This window comes from Blennius ocellaris, assembly GCF_963422515.1.
Source record: "Blennius ocellaris genome assembly, chromosome: 23".
Lineage (NCBI taxonomy): Eukaryota > Metazoa > Chordata > Actinopteri > Blenniiformes > Blenniidae > Blennius > Blennius ocellaris.
This window is the reverse complement of record NC_137672.1, coordinates 2,347,874-2,369,581: the sequence shown is the minus strand read 5'-3', so window position 1 is coordinate 2,369,581 and position 21,708 is coordinate 2,347,874. Positions and strand designations below refer to the sequence as shown.

Here is a 21,708-nt window from a genome sequence, read left to right as displayed (position 1 = left end):
GTGGGCTACAATGAGTGTGTAACTACAACACTGTGAGCTACAATGAGTGTGTAACTACAACACTGTGAGCCACAATGAGTGTGTAACTACAACACTGTGAGATACAATGAGTGTGTAACTACAACACTGTGGGCTACAATGAGTGTGTAACTACAACACTGTGAGCTACAATGAGTGTGTAACTACAACACTGTGGGCTACAATGAGTCTGTAACTACAACACTGTCAGCTACAATGAGTCTGTAACTACAACACTGTGAGCTACAATGAGTGTGTAACTACAACACTGTGGGCTACAATGAGTGTGTAACTACAACACTGTGGGCTACAATGAGTGTGTAACTACAACACTGTGGGCTACAATGAGTCTGTAACTACAACACTGTGGGCTACAATGAGTGTGTAACTACAACACTGTGAGCTACAATGAGTGTGTAACTACAACACTGTGGGCTACAATGAGTCTGTAACTACAACACTGTGGGCTACAATGAGTGTGTAACTACAACACTGTGGGCTACAATGAGTCTGTAACTACAACACTGTGGGCTACAATGAGTGTGTAACTACAACACTGTGGGCTACAATGAGTGTGTAACTACAACACTGTGGGCTACAATGAGTCTGTAACTACAACACTGTGGGCTACAATGAGTCTGTAACTACAACACTGTGGGCTACAATGAGTGTGTAACTACAACACTGTGGGCTACAATGAGTCTGTAACTACAACACTGTGGGCTACAATGAGTCTGTAACTGCAACACTGTGGGCTACAATGAGTGTGTAACTACAACACTGTGGGCTACAATGAGTCTGTAACTACAACACTGTGGGCTACAATGAGTGTGTAACTACAACACTGTGGGCTACAATGAGTCTGTAACTACAACACTGTGGGCTACAATGAGTCTGTAACTACAACACTGTGGGCTACAATGAGTCTGTAACTACAACACTGTGGGCTACAATGAGTCTGTAACTACAACACTGTGAGCTACAATGAGTGTGTAACTACAACACTGTGAGCTACAATGAGTGTGTAACTACAACACTGTGAGCCACAATGACTCTGTAACTACAACACTGTGAGCTACAATGAGTCTGTAACTACAATACTGTGAGCTACAATGAGTGTGTAACTACAACACTGTGAGCTACAATGAGTGTGTAACTACAACACTGTGAGCTACAATGAGTGTGTAACTACAACACTGTGGGCTACAATGAGTCTGTAACTACAACACTGTCAGCTACAATGAGTGTGTAACTACAACACTGTGGGCTACAATGAGTCTGTAACTACAACACTGTGGGCTACAATGAGTGTGTAACTACAACACTGTGAGCTACAATGAGTGTGTAACTACAACACTGTGGGCTACAATGAGTCTGTAACTACAACACTGTGGGCTACAATGAGTGTGTAACTACAACACTGTGGGCTACAATGAGTCTGTAACTACAACACTGTGGGCTACAATGAGTGTGTAACTACAACACTGTGGGCTACAATGAGTGTGTAACTACAACACTGTGGGCTACAATGAGTCTGTAACTACAACACTGTGGGCTACAATGAGTCTGTAACTGCAACACTGTGGGCTACAATGAGTGTGTAACTACAACACTGTGGGCTACAATGAGTCTGTAACTACAACACTGTGGGCTACAATGAGTGTGTAACTACAACACTGTGGGCTACAATGAGTCTGTAACTACAACACTGTGGGCTACAATGAGTCTGTAACTACAACACTGTGGGCTACAATGAGTCTGTAACTACAACACTGTGGGCTACAATGAGTCTGTAACTACAACACTGTGAGCTACAATGAGTGTGTAACTACAACACTGTGAGCTACAATGAGTGTGTAACTACAACACTGTGAGCCACAATGACTCTGTAACTACAACACTGTGAGCTACAATGAGTCTGTAACTACAATACTGTGAGCTACAATGAGTGTGTAACTACAACACTGTGAGCTACAATGACTCTGTAACTACAACACTGTGGGCTACAATGAGTGTGTAACTACAACACTGTGAGCCACAATGACTCTGTAACTACAACACTGTGAGCTACAATGAGTCTGTAACTACAACACTGTGGGCTACAATGAGTGTGTAACTACAACACTGTGGGCTACAATGAGTCTGTAACTACAACACTGTGGGCTACAATGAGTGTGTAACTACAACACTGTGGGCTACAATGAGTCTGTAAATACAACACTGTGGGCTACAATGAGTGTGTAACTACAACACTGTGGGCTACAATGAGTGTGTAACTACAACACTGTGGGCTACAATGAGTGTGTAACTACAACACTGTGAGCGACAATGAGTCTGTAACTACAACACTGTGGGCTAGAATGAGTGTGTAACTACAACACTGTGGGCTACAATGACTCTGTAACTACAACACTGTGGGCTACAATGAGTGTGTAACTACAACACTGTGAGCTACAATGACTCTGTTACCACAACACTGTGGGCTACAATGACTCTGTAACTACAACACTGTGGGCTACAATGAGTGTGTAACTACAACACTGTGGGCTACAATGAGTCTGTAACTACAACACTGTGGGCTACAATGAGTGTGTAACTACAACACTGTGGGCTACAATGACTCGGTAACTACAACACTGTGAGCTACAATGACTCTGTAACTACAACACTGTGAGCTACAATGAGTGTGTAACTACAACACTGTGGGCTACAATGAGTCTGTAACTACAACACTGTGGGCTACAATGAGTGTGTAACTACAACACTGTGGGCTACAATGAGTGCGTAACTACAACACTGTGGGCTACAATGAGTGTGTAACTACAACACTGTGGGCTACAATGAGTGTGTAACTACAACACTGTCAGCTACAATGAGTGTGTAACTACAACACTGTGGGCTACAATGAGTCTGTAACTACAACACTGTGGGCTACAATGAGTGTGTAACTACAACACTGTGGGCTACAATGAGTGTGTAACTACAACACTGTGGGCTACAATGAGTGTGTAACTACAACACTGTGGGCTACAATGAGTGTGTAACTACAACACTGTCAGCTACAATGAGTCTGTAACTACAACACTGTGGGCTACAATGAGTGTGTAACTACAATACTGTGGGCTACAATGAGTCTGTAACTACAACACTGTGAGCCACAATGAGTGTGTAACTACAACACTGTGGGCTACAATGAGTGTGTAACTACAACACTGTGGGCTACAATGAGTGTGTAACTACAATACTGTGGGCTACAATGAGTCTGTAACTACAACACTGTGGGCTACAATGAGTGTATAACTACAACACTGTGAGCTACAATGAGTCTGTAACTACAACACTGTGAGCTACAATGAGTCTGTAACTACAACACTGTGGGCTACAATGAGTGTGTAACTACAACACTGTCAGCTACAATGAGTGTGTAACTACAACACTGTGGGCTACAATGAGTGTGTAACTACAACACTGTGGGCTACAATGAGTCTGTAACTACAACACTGTGGGCTACAATGAGTCTGTAACTACAACACTGTGAGCTACAATGAGTGTGTAACTACAACACTGTGGGCTACAATGAGTGTGTAACTACAACACTGTGGGCTACAATGAGTCTGTAACTACAACACTGTGAGCTACAATGACTCTGTAACTACAACACTGTCAGCTACAATGAGTGTGTAACTACAACACTGTGGGCTACAATGAGTCTGTAACTACAACACTGTGAGCTACAATGAGTGTGTAACTACAACACTGTGAGCTACAATGAGTCTGTAACTACAACACTGTGAGCCACAATGACTCTGTAACTACAACACTGTGGGCTACAATGACTCTGTAACTACAACACTGTGAGCTACAATGAGTCTGTAACTACAACACTGTGAGCTACAATGAGTGTGTAACTACAACACTGTGAGCTACAATGAGTGTGTAACTACAACACTGTGAGCCACAATGACTCTGTAACTACAACACTGTGAGCTACAATGAGTCTGTAACTACAACACTGTGGGCTACAATGAGTGTGTAACTACAACACTGTGGGCTACAATGAGTCTGTAACTACAACACTGTGGGCTACAATGAGTGTGTAACTACAACACTGTGAGCTACAATGAGTCTGTAACTACAACACTGTGAGCCACAATGACTCTGTAACTACAACACTGTGGGCTACAATGACTCTGTAACTACAACACTGTGAGCTACAATGAGTCTGTAACTACAACACTGTGAGCTACAATGAGTCTGTAACTACAACACTGTGGGCTACAATGAGTGTGTAACTACAACACTGTGGGCTACAATGAGTGTGTAACTACAACACTGTGGGCTACAATGAGTCTGTAACTACAACACTGTGAGCTACAATGAGTGTGTAACTACAACACTGTGAGCTACAATGAGTCTGTAACTACAACACTGTGAGCCACAATGACTCTGTAACTACAACACTGTGGGCTACAATGACTCTGTAACTACAACACTGTGAGCTACAATGAGTCTGTAACTACAACACTGTGAGCTACAATGAGTGTGTAACTACAACACTGTGAGCTACAATGAGTGTGTAACTACAACACTGTGAGCCACAATGACTCTGTAACTACAACACTGTGAGCTACAATGAGTCTGTAACTACAACACTGTGGGCTACAATGAGTGTGTAACTACAACACTGTGGGCTACAATGAGTCTGTAACTACAACACTGTGGGCTACAATGAGTGTGTAACTACAACACTGTGGGCTACAATGAGTCTGTAACTACAACACTGTGAGCTACAATGAGTGTGTAACTACAACACTGTGGGCTACAATGAGTCTGTAACTACAACACTGTGGGCTACAATGAGTGTGTAACTACAACACTGTGGGCTACAATGAGTCTGTAACTACAACACTGTGGGCTACAATGAGTGTGTAACTATAACACTGTGGGCTACAATGAGTCTGTAACTACAACACTGTGAGCCACAATGAGTCTGTAACTACAACACTGTGGGCTACAATGAGTGTGTAACTACAACACTGTGGGCTACAATGAGTGTGTAACTACAACACTGTGGGCTACAATGAGTCTGTAACTACAACACTGTGAGCCACAATGAGTCTGTAACTACAACACTGTGGGCTACAATGAGTCTGTAACTACAACACTGTGGGCTACAATGAGTCTGTAACTACAACACTGTGGGCTACAATGAGTCTGTAACTACAACACTGTGAGCTACAATGAGTCTGTAACTACAACACTGTGGGCTACAATGAGTGTGTAACTACAACACTGTGGGCTACAATGAGTCTGTAACTACAACACTGTGAGCTACAATGAGTCTAACTACAACACTGTGGGCTACAATGACTCTGTAACTACAACACGGTGAGCTACAATGAGTGTGTAACTACAACACTGTGGGCTACAATGAGTCTGTAACTACAACACTGTGGGCTACAATGAGTGTGTAACTACAACACTGTGAGCTACAATGACTCTGTTACCACAACACTGTGGGCTACAATGACTCTGTAACTACAACATTGTGAGCTACAATGACTCTGTAACTACAACACTGTGAGCCACAATGAGTCTGTAACTACAACACTGTGGGCTACAATGACTCTGTAACTACAACACTGTGAGCTACAATGAGTGTGTAACTACAACACTGTGGGCTACAATGAGTCTGTAACTACAACACTGTGAGCTACAATGAGTGTGTAACTACAACACTGTGGGCTACAATGAGTCTGTAACTACAACACTGTGGGCTACAATGAGTGTGTAACTACAACACTGTGGGCTACAATGAGTCTGTAACTACAACACTGTGAGCTACAATGAGTGTGTAACTACAACACTGTGGGCTACAATGAGTCTGTAACTACAACACTGTGAGCTACAATGAGTGTGTAACTACAACACTGTGGGCTACAATGAGTCTGTAACTACAACACTGTGAGCTACAATGAGTCTGTAACTACAACACTGTGGGCTACAATGAGTCTGTAACTACAACACTGTGAGCTACAATGAGTCTGTAACTACAACACTGTGAGCTACAATGAGTCTGTAACTACAACACTGTGGGCTACAATGAGTCTGTAACTACAACACTGTGGGCTACAATGAGTCTGTAACTACAACACTGTGAGCTACAATGAGTCTGTAACTACAACACTGTGAGCTACAATGAGTGTGTAACTACAACACTGTGGGCTACAATGAGTCTGTAACTACAACACTGTGAGCTACAATGAGTGTGTAACTACAACACTGTGGGCTACAATGAGTCTGTAACTACAACACTGTGAGCTACAATGAGTGTGTAACTACAACACTGTGGGCTACAATGAGTGTGTAACTACAACACTGTGAGCTACAATGAGTGTGTAACTACAACACTGTGGGCTACAATGAGTGTGTAACTACAACACTGTGGGCTACAATGACTCTGTAACTACAACACTGTGAGCTACAATGAGTCTGTAACTACAACACTGTGGGCTACAATGAGTCTGTAACTACAACACTGTGGGCTACAATTAGTGTGTAACTATAACACTGTGGGCTACAATGAGTCTGTAACTACAACACTGTGGGCTACAATGAGTCTGTAACTACAACACTGTCAGCTACAATGAGTCTGTAACTACAACACTGTCAGCTACAATGAGTCTGTAACTACAACACTGTGGGCTACAATGAGTCTGTAACTACAACACTGTGGGCTACAATGAGTGTGTAACTACAACACTGTCAGCTACAATGAGTCTGTAACTACAACACTGTCAGCTACAATGAGTCTGTAACTACAACACTGTGGGCTACAATGAGTGTGTAACTACAACACTGTGAGCCACAATGAGTCTGTAACTACAACACTGTGGGCTACAATGAGTGTGTAACTACAACACTGTGAGCCACAATGAGTCTGTAACTACAACACTGTGGGCTACAATGAGTGTGTAACTACAACACTGTGAGCCACAATGAGTCTGTAACTACAACACTGTGGGCTACAATGAGTCTGTAACTACAACACTGTCAGCTACAATGAGTCTGTAACTACAACACTGTGGGCTACAATGAGTCTGTAACTACAACACTGTGGGCTACAATGAGTGTGTAACTACAACACTGTCAGCTACAATGAGTGTGTAACTACAACACTGTGGGCTACAATGAGTCTGTAACTACAACACTGTCAGCTACAATGAGTGTGTAACTACAACACTGTGGGCTACAATGAGTCTGTAACTACAACACTGTGGGCTACAATGAGTCTGTAACTACAACACTGTGGGCTACAATGAGTGTGTAGCTACAACACTGTGGGCTACAATGAGTCTGTAACTACAACACTGTGAGCTACAATGAGTCTGTAACTACAACACTGTGGGCTACAATGAGTGTGTAACTACAACACTGTGGGCTACAATGAGTGTGTAACTACAACACTGTGGGCTACAATGAGTCTGTAGCTACAACACTGTGGGCTACAATGAGTCTGTAACTACAACACTGTGGGCTACAATGAGTCTGTAACTACAACACTGTGGGCTACAATGAGTGTGTAACTACAACACTGTGGGCTACAATGAGTGTGTAACTACAACACTGTGGGCTACAATGAGTGTGTAACTACAACACTGTGGGCTACAATGAGTCTGTAACTACAACACTGTGAGCTACAATGAGTCTGTAACTACAACACTGTGAGCTACAATGAGTCTGTAACTACAACACTGTGGGCTACAATGAGTGTGTAACTACAACACTGTGGGCTACAATGAGTCTGTAACTACAACACTGTGGGCTACAATGAGTCTGTAACTACAACACAATGAGGAGTGTTTGAGTCTGGTGAGGAGGACGACACCATCCTCCCTTTGCTCACTTCTCTATGAACGTGGCCCATTTTATTAAACTTGAAGTCGTCGACCGCCGAGAGTCAGACCAGGAGTCAGACCAGGACTCAGACCAGGAGTCAGACCAGGACTCAGACCAGGAGTCAGACCAGGAGTCAAAGACAGTGGACTCCAACAGGCCAGCATGCATTCATCCTGTGGACACAGAGTCTGCTGCCATTTTATTAAAGACAAACTGAATTCCACAGGAAATGAGTTGATGTCAGGAAGTGAAATCAAATGAAAAGTGTCTCTGGAGTGAAAAACCCCACAATGATTCAGTGGTGCTACAGGGGGAAGGGTGTCTCAGCCTTTTGTCCCTTTCATCATTTCTATTTGTTCTTTATGACACAACAGAATTAGAATTTGTAAATCTGTAACTTCCATTCCTCCGTCTTTCCACATGGCTTCCTAGTTGTTCTGCACCAACACACTGCAGAACAATAATCTGGTATTGGGAAGGACATGTCACCTTGACTCCTCGCACGGTGAAGAGTTTATATCTGACATCATCGTGGGCTTTATACAGCTTCTCAACTATCTTTGTTATTGTAACTGCAAGATAGTTCCTGGTTTTACATTTGCAATTAATTGAACATCCATTCCACATAAAAATGCTCAGAATTCTTAATCATTTATTAATTTCCCTTTAAGTCTGTTCAGTATCTTGTGTTTTTTGCTTTGTTTTGTGGTTGTTTTTCTTTCTTCTCAAGGTTTTCTGAAAACCAAAGTGAGTAAGTACCGTATTTTCCGCACTATAAGGCACCTAATCACCACAATTTTTTTCAAAAGCTGCCAGTGCACCTTATAACCCGGTGCACCTTATATATGGAAGAATTGCGCTACTCTAGACTGCTATTTGACAGCTGAACAACCAGAAGCTTTTATTTTGACAACTCTAACTTCTCAACCGGATCTTCAGAGGACGACACTCCACACAACACCTTCATCACTCATGGTTGCACACCAACATTCTAACAAACCAAAATAAACTAGATGAAATAATGACTCCCTAAACTGGGGAACAAAAACACATAAACACAATCAACACAACACCAAGCCCAACAACAACCCACAATAACCTCCAACAACACAAAACATGAATTCCCATCATGCCTTGCAGCAACCACCTCTGTGCAAATGCATAAAGGAGCCGATAGCTGCAATGCATTATGGGAGTTTCTGTTTGTGGTGTTTTAAATGCAATTATTGGGGGTTCTATTTGGTTTGTGGTGTCGGTAATAATTGTGTTGTGTTTTTGTTGCTTAGTTCATGTAGTTTAGTTTATTACCGGTAGTTGTAAGTTGTCAACCAGCAGTGAAGAAGGTTTTGTGTGTAGTGTCCTCCTGGCATAGGCTGCAGGTAGGACTATCAAAATAAAATGTGTGCACCTCTCTGGGTGTTAGAATCAGTGGAAAATGTAACCCAATGGCTTTGAGCTATAAAGGTTGTGACCACTGGTCTATTCCATGTGCCTTATAATGTGGTGCGCCTTATATATGAACAAAGTTGTCAAATATGTTAATCAATGGAGGTGAGCCTTGTAGTGCGGAAAGTATGGTAAGTGTTTTGTAAATGAAATAAAGTAAACCTTTATGTTCCCTCATGTTTCCTCTTCCTTCAGGAGCTGAACGCTCAACTTGTCACCATCAACAGCGAGGACAAAGTGATTTATGTGACTTTTGAATCGTTTGAAGAAATCTGGAAGTTCACCACTTATTATCAAACAGGTAGGAAGCAGCTCATTGTGTTCATGGTGGTGAGACCATGTTGACTGATTCAAGATCAGTCCGTTCAGTCAGGGCCATGAAGTCTACACAAGTATTCACCTTTTTCTGTTCTGTTCTGTTCTATTCTATTCTATTCTGTTCTGTTCTGTTCTATTCTATTCTATTCTATTCTATTCTGTTCTGTTCTGTTCTGTTCTGTTCTGTTCTGTTCTGTTCTGTTCCGTTCCGTTCCGTTCCGTTCCGTTCCGTTCCGTTCCGTTCCGTTCCGTTCCGTTCCGTACCGTCCCGTCCCGTCCCGTCCCGTCCCGTCCCGTCCCGTCCCGTCCTGTTCTCTCACCGTTTCTCTCAATATTCAGTTTGAAGCTTGATGTCTTTGCTCTTCTGTCATTTCCTGTTTGTTTTTCTCTGCCTGTTTCCTCCTGGACTGATTCTGTGAAAGTCTCTTGATTGAACTAGTTTAACTGGTCTGGATTCCAGTCTCTGATCTGGGTTATGTCGTCACACTACGTAAACAAACTGGATTCCAGTCTCTGATCTGGGTTATGTCGTCACACTATGTAAACAAACTGGATTCCAGTCTCTGATCTGGGTTATGTCGTCACACTACGTAAACAAACTGGATTCCAGTCTCTGATCTGGGTTATGTCGTCACACTACGTAAACAAACTGGATTCCAGTCTCTGATCTGGGTTATGTCGTCACACTATGTAAACAAACTGGATTCCAGTCTCTGATCTGGGTTATGTCGTCACACTACGTAAACAAACTGGATTCCAGTCTCTGATCTGGGTTATGTCGTCACACTATGTAAACAAACTGGATTCCAGTCTCTGATCTGGGTTATGTCGTCACACTACGTAAACAAACTGGATTCCAGTCTCTGATCTGGGTTATGTCGTCACACTATGTAAACAAACTGGATTCCAGTCTCTGATCTGGGTTTTGTCGTCACACTACGTAAACAAACTGGATTCCAGTCTCTGATCTGGGTTATGTCGTCACACTACGTAAACAAACTGGATTCCAGTCTCTGATCTGGGTTTTGTCGTCACACTACGTAAACAAACTGGATTCCAGTCTCTGATCTGGGTTATGTCGTCACACTATGTAAACAAACTGGATTCCAGTCTCTGATCTGGGTTATGTCGTCACACTACGTAAACAAACTGGATTCCAGTCTCTGATCTGGGTTATGTCGTCACACTACGTAAACAAACTGGATTCCAGTCTCTGATCTGGGTTATGTCGTCACACTACGTAAACAAACTGGATTCCAGTCTCTGATCTGGGTTATGTCGTCACACTACGTAAACAAACCAAACAATCACCACCCTGTCTCTGTTGGGTGTCAGCCTGTCTCAGTGTCTTTGTCCACGTCTGTCCTCCAGGCCTTCTGGGTCACTGTCTGGAGGATCTGCTGTTCGATCAGACGTTTTGGCTGGGTTCTCTGGAGGAGGACGTCCTGATGGACATTTCCATAGAAGAAGAAACACTGGACCTCTTCTATAAAGGCGTCCTTATGCAAGAAGGTAGGGGGGGGGGGGTATATTCACAACATAGCACGCTGTCTCACGATCAGCTGAGCTGGGATCATTAGAGACTCTGCAGGGAGCTCACATACTGGCTCCATTTGCACCGTCAGTTTCCAGGTGGGGGTGGGGGTGGAGGGGTGGTGGGGGGGTCCCGTCCCTGTGCGTTGGTTCCAGCAGATGAAGCAGTTGTTTCCAGAGCTGAGGCTCTTGTTCCAGCCGCTCTGCTTCTCCACAGCAACTCCATGTTAGTGGAGGTCCCCTGTAATGAGGTGGAGCCGTCGGGTGGAGGTCCCCTGTAATGAGGTGGAGCCATCGGGTGGAGGTCCCCTGTAATGAGGTGGAGCCGTCAGGTGGAGGTCACCTGTAATGAGGTGGAGCCATCAGGTGGAGGTCACCTGTAATGAGGTGGAGCCATCAGGTGGAGGTCACCTGTAATGAGGTGGAGCCGTTGGGTGGAGGTCACCTGTAATGAGGTGGAGCCATCAGGTGGAGGTCCCCTGTAATGAGGTGGAGCCGTCGGGTGGAGGTCACCTGTAATGAGGTGGAGCCATCGGGTGGAGGTCACCTGTAATGACGTGGAGCTGTCGGGTGGAGGTCACCTGTAATGAAGTGGAGCCGTCGGGTGGAGGTCCCCTGTAATGAGGTGGAGCCGTCGGGTGGAGGTCACCTGTAATGAGGTGGAGCCAACGGGTGGAGGTCACCTGTAATGCGGTGGAACCATCGGGTGGAGGTCACCTGTAATGACGTGGAGCCGTTGGGTGGAGGTCACCTGTAATGAGGTGGAGCCATCAGGTGGAGGTCACCTGTAATGACGTGGAGCCGTCGGGTGGAGGTCACCTGTAATGAGGTGGAGTCATCGGGTGGAGGTCCCTTGTAATGAGGTGGAGCCATCGGGTGGAGGTCACCTGTAATGACGTGGAGCCGTCGGGTGGAGGTCACCTGTAATGACGTGGAGCCGTCGGGTGGAGGTCCCCTGTAATGAGGTGGAGCCGTCGGGTGGAGGTCACCTGTAATGACGTGGAGCCGCCGGGTGGAGGTCACCTGTAATGAGGTGGAGCCATCGGGTGGAGGTCACCTGTAATGACGTGGCGCCATCGGGTGGAGGTCACCTGTAATGACGTGGAGCCGCCGGGTGGAGGTCACCTGTAATGAGGTGGAGCCATCGGGTGGAGGTCACCTGTAATGACGTGGCGCCATCGGATGGAGGTCCCCTGTAATGAGGTGGAGCCGTCGGGTGGAGGTTTTCCTCCTGTGCATCTCCACCATTGGGTGAAAGTGGAGAAGGTTCTCGGGGGAGGGTCAGGAGGAAGGTGCAGGACAGGGCTGGACCAGTGGGGGCGCTGTTGAATGGGAACCAGCAGAACATCATTTAACCTCAACGTTCCAACAACATGAAGGAATTCAAACGAGTCCAACAAGTGATGGAAGGTGTGGTGGATCACACCAACTTGAAATCCAGTGGTTTCCATGGTAACGCTCTACTGAGTTCCTGTTCCCGTTGTCTCTGTGAAGGCCTGTGGCCCCCTGAAAACAGAGCGACACACTGATCATCACAGGTTTAAAGGAGTGGTTGTAATTCTAGAGCATGGTCTTAATCGTAAACAATGACCTTTGACCCCTCCGGGCCTGGTTCTGCTGGTTTCAGCTGCTTGTGCTTGTTCAAGTGGGATCGTGGAGTTTTCTCTGTAAAAGTGCTTTGAAATGACTGTGTTGTATTTGTTGCTATATAAATAAAGTTGAATTGAATAACTTTAACAATATGACTGTCAGAGAATTCACTGATTCTCAGACAGTTCAAAACGTATCAGATCATCACATTTGCTCTGCATGTTGTTGGTCTTGTGTTTGGAGACACTTCAAGCGCGTCTCCGTCTCTCCGTCCTCAGGCTCATGGTTTGCGAGCTGCAGTTCCAACCAGATGTTTGACAGCTGCACCTCTGCAGGAGACCTGTACCTGGAGCAGGGTGAGATCGCCCAGTTCGAGCCCCCCTTCCTGGGCTCCGGCTGGACCGTCCTGTGTCTCGCTGACGGAGCCCGGGGTACTGCACCCCACCCCGCCCTGGAGCCCGTCGGCCCCTTCCACCAGTGAGTCTCACCTGAGCTCCGTCACCACACCTGAGCTCCGTCACCACACCTGAGCTCCATCACCACACCTGAGCTCCATCACCACACCTGAGCTCCACTATCACACCTGAGCTCCACTATCACACCTGACCTCCATCACACCTGAGCTCCATCATCACACCTGAGCTCCACTATCACACCTGAGCTCCATCACCACACCTGCGCTCCATCACCACACCTGAGCTCCATCATCACACCTGAGCTCCATCACCACACCTGAGCTCCACTATCACAACTGAGCTCCATCACCACACCTGGGCTCCATCACCACACCTGAGCTCCACTATCACACCTGAGCTCCATCACTACACCTGAGCTCCATCACCACACCTGAGCTCCACTATCACACCTGAGCTCCATCACCACACCTGAGCTCCATCACCACACCTGAGCTCCATCACCACACCTGAGCTCCACTATCACACCTGAGCTCCATCACCACACCTGAGCTCCATCACCACACCTGAGCTCCACTATCACACCTGAGCTCCATCACCACACCTGAGCTCCACTATCACACCTGAGCTCCATCACCACACCTGAGCTCCACTATCACACCTGAGCTCCATCACCACACCTGAGCTCCACTATCACACCTGAGCTCCACTATCCCACCTGAGCTCCATCACCACACCTGCGCTCCATCACCACACCTGAGCTCCATCACCACACCTGAGCTCCATCATCACACCTGAGCTTCACTATCACACCTGAGCTCCATCACCACACCTGAGCTCCATCATCACACCTGAGCTTCACTATCACACCTGAGCTCCATCATCACACCTGAGCTCCATCACCACACCTGAGCTCCATCATCACACCTGAGCTCCACTATCACACCTGAGCTCCATCATCACACCTGAGCTCCATCACCACACCTGAGCTCCATCATCACACCTGAGCTTCACTATCACACCTGAGCTCCATCACCACACCTGAGCTCCATCATCACACCTGAGCTCCATCACCACACCTGAGCTCCATCATCACACCTGAGCTCCATCACCACACCTGAGCTCCACTCTCACACCTGAGCTCCATCACCACACCTGAGCTCCATCACCACACCTGAGCTCCACTATCACACCTGAGCTCCATCACCACACCTGAGCTCCATCACCACACCTGAGCTCCACTATCACACCTGAGCTCCATCACCACACCTGAGCTCCATCACCACACCTGAGCTCCACTATCACACCTGAGCTCCACTATCACACCTGAGCTCCATCACCACACCTGAGCTCCATCACCACACCTGAGCTGCATCACCACACCTGAGCTCCATCACCACACCTGAGCTCCATCACCACACCTGAGCTCCCCCACATGGAAAGAACCTATATGAGGATATATGCACATATATGAAACCTATATGCAGCATATATGCACATATATGCACATATATGACAATATATATGCTGCATATATCAATCAATCAATCAATCTTTATTTCTATAGCACTTTTTATACATTAAAGCAACACAAAGTGCTTCCACAAGAATTAAAAACAGTGCAAAGACAAAATAGTTGGATAAAAAGCAGGTGAACACACACGCACACACACACCATAGGTGAAGACATGCCTAGTGATATGGAGACATGGCAGGACACTGAGGACTAAGGTGAGGAAAGGGACATATTTGGGCCGTCCACACTGGGGGCGGCACAACGTCCGACCACAGGGGGCGCCGCCCCACAGATCCCCCCCAGTCGGGCAGACAAGCCAATCCCACCGCATACGCGGGGGACCTGCCAGGTGCCCGGGCAGGGAAACCCATGGGACGGCTCCACCAGCGGCAAAACCGGCCACCACCAGTGTAGCGCCCCCTAGAGGAACCACTGGAGATAAAAAAGAAGGTTAAAAAAAAAAAAAAAAAAATTGATAATTATCTGAAATAAATAAATAAATAAATAGAAGTAGATAAATACATTGATCAAATCCATAACTATATACACACATACATGTATAAAATCAGTTAAAAGCCTGATTAAAAAGGTGAGTTTTCAACCCTTTCTTAAAAATATATGCACATAAATGCTGCATATATGCACATATATGACCATATATATGCTGCATATATGCACATATATGCTGCATATATGCACATAAATGCTGCATATATGCACATATATGACAATGTATGGGCTGCATATATGCACATATATGACCATATATATGCTGCATATATGCACATATATGCAGCATATATGCACATACATGCTGCATATATGCACATATATGACCATATATATGCTGCATATATGCACATAAATGCTGCATATATGCACATACATGCTGCATATATGCACATATATGACCATATATATGCTGCATATATGCACATATATGACCATATATATGCTGCATATATGCACATAAATGCTGCATATATGCACATAAATGCTGCATATATGCACATACATGCTGCATATATGCACATATATGACCATATATATGCTGCATATATGCACATATATGACCATATATATGCTGCATATATGCACATAAATGCTGCATATATGCACATATATATGCTGCATATATGCACATATATGCACATATATGCTGCATATATGCACAGAAATGCTGCATATATGCACATATATGACCATGTATGGGCTGCATATATGCACATATATGACCATATATATGCTCCATATATGCACATATATGACAACATATATGCTGCATATGTGCACATATATGCACATATATGCTGCATATATGGAAAGTCCCACACGGACAGAACCTATATAAACACATATGTTTTAATATAGGTTTTGATATAGGTTTTGAATATATGTGACATTGTGGTGTGCACCTGAGAGGGAGGTTCTCCCAACCAGAATGGAGTGGGTGTGTCGGTCACGTGGTGTGGTGTTGATAGTGGGAGGTGTTTATAAGGGGAAGTGCGGTGACACTGGGGGTTGGTTATCTGACAGGTGAACTGTCAGACGGTTGGAGAAAATAAAGGAAAAAGCAACTCGACTCCTTCGTCCGTCTCCTCATTCTCCGCCTCCACATTGGTGACCCTGACAAACGAACATGTCGACCGAAGCCAGCAGCAGTGCAATCCCCGGCGGCGCGGCGGCCGGTGCGCCCGTGGTGTACGCCGCAGCGGTAAAATTACCGGAGTTTTGGCCACATCATCCGGAACCATGGTTCCAGCACATCGAGGCACAGTTCCACCTCCGGGGAGTCACGGCCGACGACACCAAGTATTACCACGTCGTCGCAGCTCTGGACTCTTCCACCACCCGCCGAGTGATGGGGCTGCTCCGGGACCCGCCGGCGCAAGGAAAGTACGCCGCCCTCAAGACTCTGCTCCTGCGGCTGTTCCAGATTTCCGACGCCGAGAGAGCCGAGCGTCTCCTGTCTCTCAACGGCTTGGGAGACAGTAAACCAACGGAGCTGATGGAGAACATGTTGGCGCTGCGGGGATCGGGGGACGCGGAGTTCCTGTTCATCCACCTGTTTCTGCGTCAACTCCCAGCTCCGGTCCGCACGGCACTGGCGAGCTCTCCACTCGTGCACACAAAGGACTATCGGGGGCTGGCGGAAGAGGCAGACAAGCTCCTGCTCGCATCACGGCAGTACGGGGTGCATGCAGTCCTGCCGGAGCCACTGGAACACCGGCCGGAGGAGGAAGCGCAGTTTGCGGTCGGGACGATTACGGATCGGCGCAAGCATGACAACCAGCTGTGTTTTTTTCACCGGCGGTTCGGGAGCAGAGCCAAGCGCTGCACGCCGCCCTGCTCCTTCTCTGTGCAGGGAAACGCCAGACCCGGCACTCGTTAGCAGCCATGAGCGCCGGGGACATCGGAACGCTGCTCTTCATTAAAGACACTGTATCCGGGAGGCGCTTCCTCGTGGATACCGGCGCCCAGCGGAGCATCATTCCCGCCTCCTTCACCGACGTCGAGAGCGGCGGTAAAGGGCCGCCTCTGGATGCTGCGAACGGGACTTCCATCCGCACATTTGGCACCAGGTTCGTGAATGTGTGTTTTAATGGCCGTCAGTTCGGATGGGATTTTGTGATGGCTGCTGTATCCGTGCCCATCCTGGGAGCAGATTTTTTGTGTGCGCATGGACTCTTAGTGGACATGGTGAATCGCCGCCTGGTGGACGCCGTCTCATTCTCCTCCTTCTCCTGCACTTTGGGGAAAGGAGAGGTGGTGTCCCTTGCTAATATCTTGGCTTCGGGGGATGTGTACCAGCGGCTCCTGGCAGAGTTTCCTGAACTGACAGTCCCCACGTTTTCAGCAGCCGTAGTCAAACACGGAGTGGAACATTATATCCCCACGGCTGGGCCGCCGGTGTTTGCTCGCCCCCGCCGACTGGATGCGGCAAAGCTGGCGATTGCTAAGGAGGAGTTTGCCACTATGGAGAGACTGGGTATCGTGCGACGCTCTGACAGCCCGTGGGCATCCCCATTGCATATGGTCCCAAAATCTGATGGGAGTTGGAGGCCTTGTGGGGATTTTCGACGCCTTAATACGGTCACGGCACATGATCGGTACCCTGTTCCGCACATCCAAGACTTTTCTGTCCACCTGGCAGGGAAGGTAATATTTTCCAAGGTGGATCTGGTGAGAGGCTACCACCAGGTGCCGGTCCACCCGCAGGATGTAGCCAAAACTGCAGTGATCACACCTTTTGGACTATTCGAGTTTCTGCGGATGCCATTTGGTCTGAAAGGTGCAGCACAAACTTTCCAGCGCTTGATGGACTCCGTCTTAAGGGGCTTACCTTTCCTGTTCATCTACCTGGATGACATCCTGGTGGCCAGCGCCTCGCCTGCGGAGCACCTACTACACCTGCGTCAGCTTTTTGAAAGACTGCAGGAGCATGGACTGATCGTGAACCCAGCTAAGTGTTGTTTTGGACTCTCAGAGATTGACTTTCTGGGCCACCATGTGTCAGCACTGGGAGTGGTGCCCTTACCGGCTAAGGTGAAAGCAATCACTGCTTTTCCGCGCCCAAAGACCATCAGGGCACTGCAAGAGTTCCTGGGCATGGTGAACTTTTACAACCGCTTCATCAGACATGCAGCTCAGCTGATGCGGCCTCTTTATGAAGCCCTGAGGGGCGGAAAGGCCAAGCAGGACGTGAACTGGTCCGCAGAGAGGATCCTGGCTTTCGAAAAGGCCAAGGCTGCGCTCTCCAACACCGCCATGCTGGCCCACCCATCTCCCACGGCACCGGTAGCGCTCACCACCGATGCCTCGGACTACGCAGTGGGGGCAGTATGTGAACAATGGGTGGCTGGAGCCTGGCAGCCTCTGGCGTTTTTCAGCAAACAACTGCGCGACAACGAGAGGAAGTACAGCACATTTGACAGAGAACTTTTGGCTCTTTTCCTCGCTGTCCGCCATTTTAGGTTCCTGTTGGAAGGTCGGCGGTTTACTGCCTTTGTGGACCACAAGCCCCTCACCTTCGCCATGTCCAAGACCTCGGAGCCATGGTCTGGGCGGCAGCAGCGCCACCTCTCTGCCATTTCAGAGTTCACCACAGACATTCAGCACGTGGCTGGAAAAAGCAATGCTGTGGCCGACTGCCTCTCTCGGGCACACGTGGACTCTGTGCATCTTGGGGTGGACTACACTGCCATGGCCAGCGACCAGCAGGCAGACTCTGACATCCAGGCCTTCAGGACAGCCGCCACAGGTCTACAGCTGCAGGATTTGCTGTTCCACGACGATGGTGCCACACTCCTCTGCGATGTGTCTACAGGTCGGCCCCGCCCCATGGTACCTGCTGGCTGGAGACGGCAGGTTTTTGATGCTGTTCATGCCCTATCGCATCCAGGCGTGAGAGCATCGGTGAAGCTGGTGGGGGCAAAGTTTGTCTGGCCGGGCCTCAAGAAGGACGTCAGGAGCTGGGCAGCCTCCTGTGTGGCGTGTCAGCGGTCCAAGGTACAGCGTCACACCAAAGCCCCCCTAGAGCCGTTCCTGGTCCCGGAACGGAGGTTTGACCATGTGCATCTGGACTTGGTGGGTCCACTGCCTCCCTCCCAAGGCTTTACTCACCTCCTCACCATGGTGGACAGGACAACCAGGTGGCCAGAGGTGGTCCCGCTGGCTTCAACGACGTCGGCAGAGGTGGCTCGTGCTTTCATAGCCACCTGGGTGGCACGGTTCGGCACGCCATTGGACGTCACTTCGGACAGAGGCTCCCAGTTCACCTCCGAGCTGTGGACAGAGGTGGCTAAAGGCCTGGGAGTGCAGCTGCATCGGACAACGGCATTCAACCCACAGGCCAATGGACTGTGTGAGCGTTTCCATCGCACAATGAAGGCCGCGCTCCGAGCCACTCTCACAGACAGCAACTGGGCTGACCGACTGCCATGGGTCATGTTGGGCCTGCGTTCGGCTCCGAAGGAAGATCTCCAGTCATCATCTGCAGAGCTGGTGTTGGGGCAGCCACTACGGGTCCCCGGGGAGTTCCTGCCACAGCCATCGGAACCCTGGGGGGTCACAGCGGGACGACCAAGGTTCAACGGGGCAGTCCACACCTTCGACCCAGTCCCAGTTCATCACTGCCTTCCCCGGTCATACATCCCAAAAAACCTGATGACAGCCAAATATGTCTTTATCAGGCATGACGCTCACCGTTCCCCACTTCAGCCGCCATACGACGGCCCCTTTCATGTCCTGGAGGCAGGGACAAAGAACTTTGTGGTGGACATGGGGGGTAAACGGGTCCGGGTTTCACTGGACCGCCTGAAGCCGGCCCACACCATGCCGGAGCAGCCGGTGGAGGTGGCACAACCCCCAAGACGTGGACGACCCCCCAAGTCGTCAGCTGCCACAGCGCCTGCACCTGCAGTGACCCCGGTGCCGGTACCTGCACCTCCTCCTGTGGTGGTGCAACGCAGCCGATATGGTCGGCTGTGCAGACCACCCAAGTGGGACTAAAAAAAAAAAAAAAAAAAAAATTTTTTTTGTAAAACTTGTAGTATCATTCTGATTGTTCGGGGGGGGCCTGTGTGGTGTGCACCTGAGAGGGAGGTTCTCCCAACCAGAATGGAGTGGGTGTGTCGGTCACGTGGTGTGGTGTTGATAGTGGGAGGTGTTTATAAGGGGAAGTGCGGTGACACTGGGGGTTGGTTATCTGACAGGTGAACTGTCAGACGGTTGGAGAAAATAAAGGAAAAAGCAACTCGACTCCTTCGTCCGTCTCCTCATTCTCCGCCTCCACAACATATATAAAATTGGCCATTTTCCTATATTTTATGCACATATATGGACCTATATGCACAGATAGGTACATATTTATATATATATATATATAGCTCAGGTGGCAAGGCAACGGACTGGTGTACGGGAGACCCTGGTCCGATTCCAGCTAGGGTCACTGAGCAAATAACAGCATCCAGTGTGGGCCCACATGGAAAGAACCTATATAAAGGTTAGGATATATGTGGCAAATATAAAATTGGCCATTTTCCTATATTTTATGTACATATATGTGTGCATACATGGGCACATATAGGTGTGCATATATGGGCACATATAGGTGTGCATATATGCGCATATAGGTGTGCATATATGGGCACAAATAGGTGCACATATAGGTGTGCATATATGGGAACATATAGGTGTGCATATATGTGCATATAGGTGTGCATATATGGGCACATATAGGTGTGCATATATGGGCACATATACGTTTGCATATATGGGCACATATAGGTGTGCATATATGGGCACATATACGTTTGCATATATTGGAACATATAGGTGTGCGTATATGCGCATATAGGTTTGGAATATATGTGACATATATAAAATTGGCCGTTTTCCTATATGTTATATACATATATGTGTGCATACATGCGCACATATATGTACATATATGTACATATATGTATATAACATATAGGAAAACGGCCAATTTTATATATGTCACATATATGCCAAACCTATATCAAAACCTATATTAAAACATATATGTTTATATAGGTTCTTTCCATGTGGGCCATCATCACACCTGAGCTCCATCACTACACCTGAGCTCCATCACCACACCTGAGCTCCGTCACTACACCTGAGCTCCATCACCACACCTGCGCTCCATCATCACACCTGAGCTGCATCACCACACCTGACTCCATCATCACACCTAAGCTCCATCACCACACCTGAGCTCCATCACCACACCTGAGCTGCATCACCACACCTGAGCTCCATCATCACACCTGAGCTCCATCACAACACCTGAGCTCCATCACCACACCTGAGCTCCATCACTACACCTGAGCTCCATCACCACACCTGAGCTCCATCACCATACCTGCGCTCCATCACCACACCTGAGCTCCATCACCACACCTGAGCTCCATCACTACACCTGAGCTCCACTATCACACCTGAGCTCCA

General features: G+C 47.6%; 1 protein-coding gene across 1 annotated transcript in view; it reads left to right on the top strand.

Annotated features, from left to right (window-relative positions):
- The window catches only part of sh3tc1 (SH3 domain and tetratricopeptide repeats 1), a gene marked incomplete at both ends in the record, with an annotated part of 44,483 nt that overhangs the window by 6,558 nt on the left and 16,217 nt on the right, over positions 1–21,708 (top strand). Inside the window, 3 exons of the mRNA XM_080519338.1 lie at positions 9,559–9,664; positions 11,053–11,193; positions 13,083–13,281. Coding sequence (XP_080375464.1) covers positions 9,559–9,664; positions 11,053–11,193; positions 13,083–13,281 — 446 coding nt within the window. The remainder of the gene's footprint in view (positions 1–9,558; positions 9,665–11,052; positions 11,194–13,082; positions 13,282–21,708) is intronic.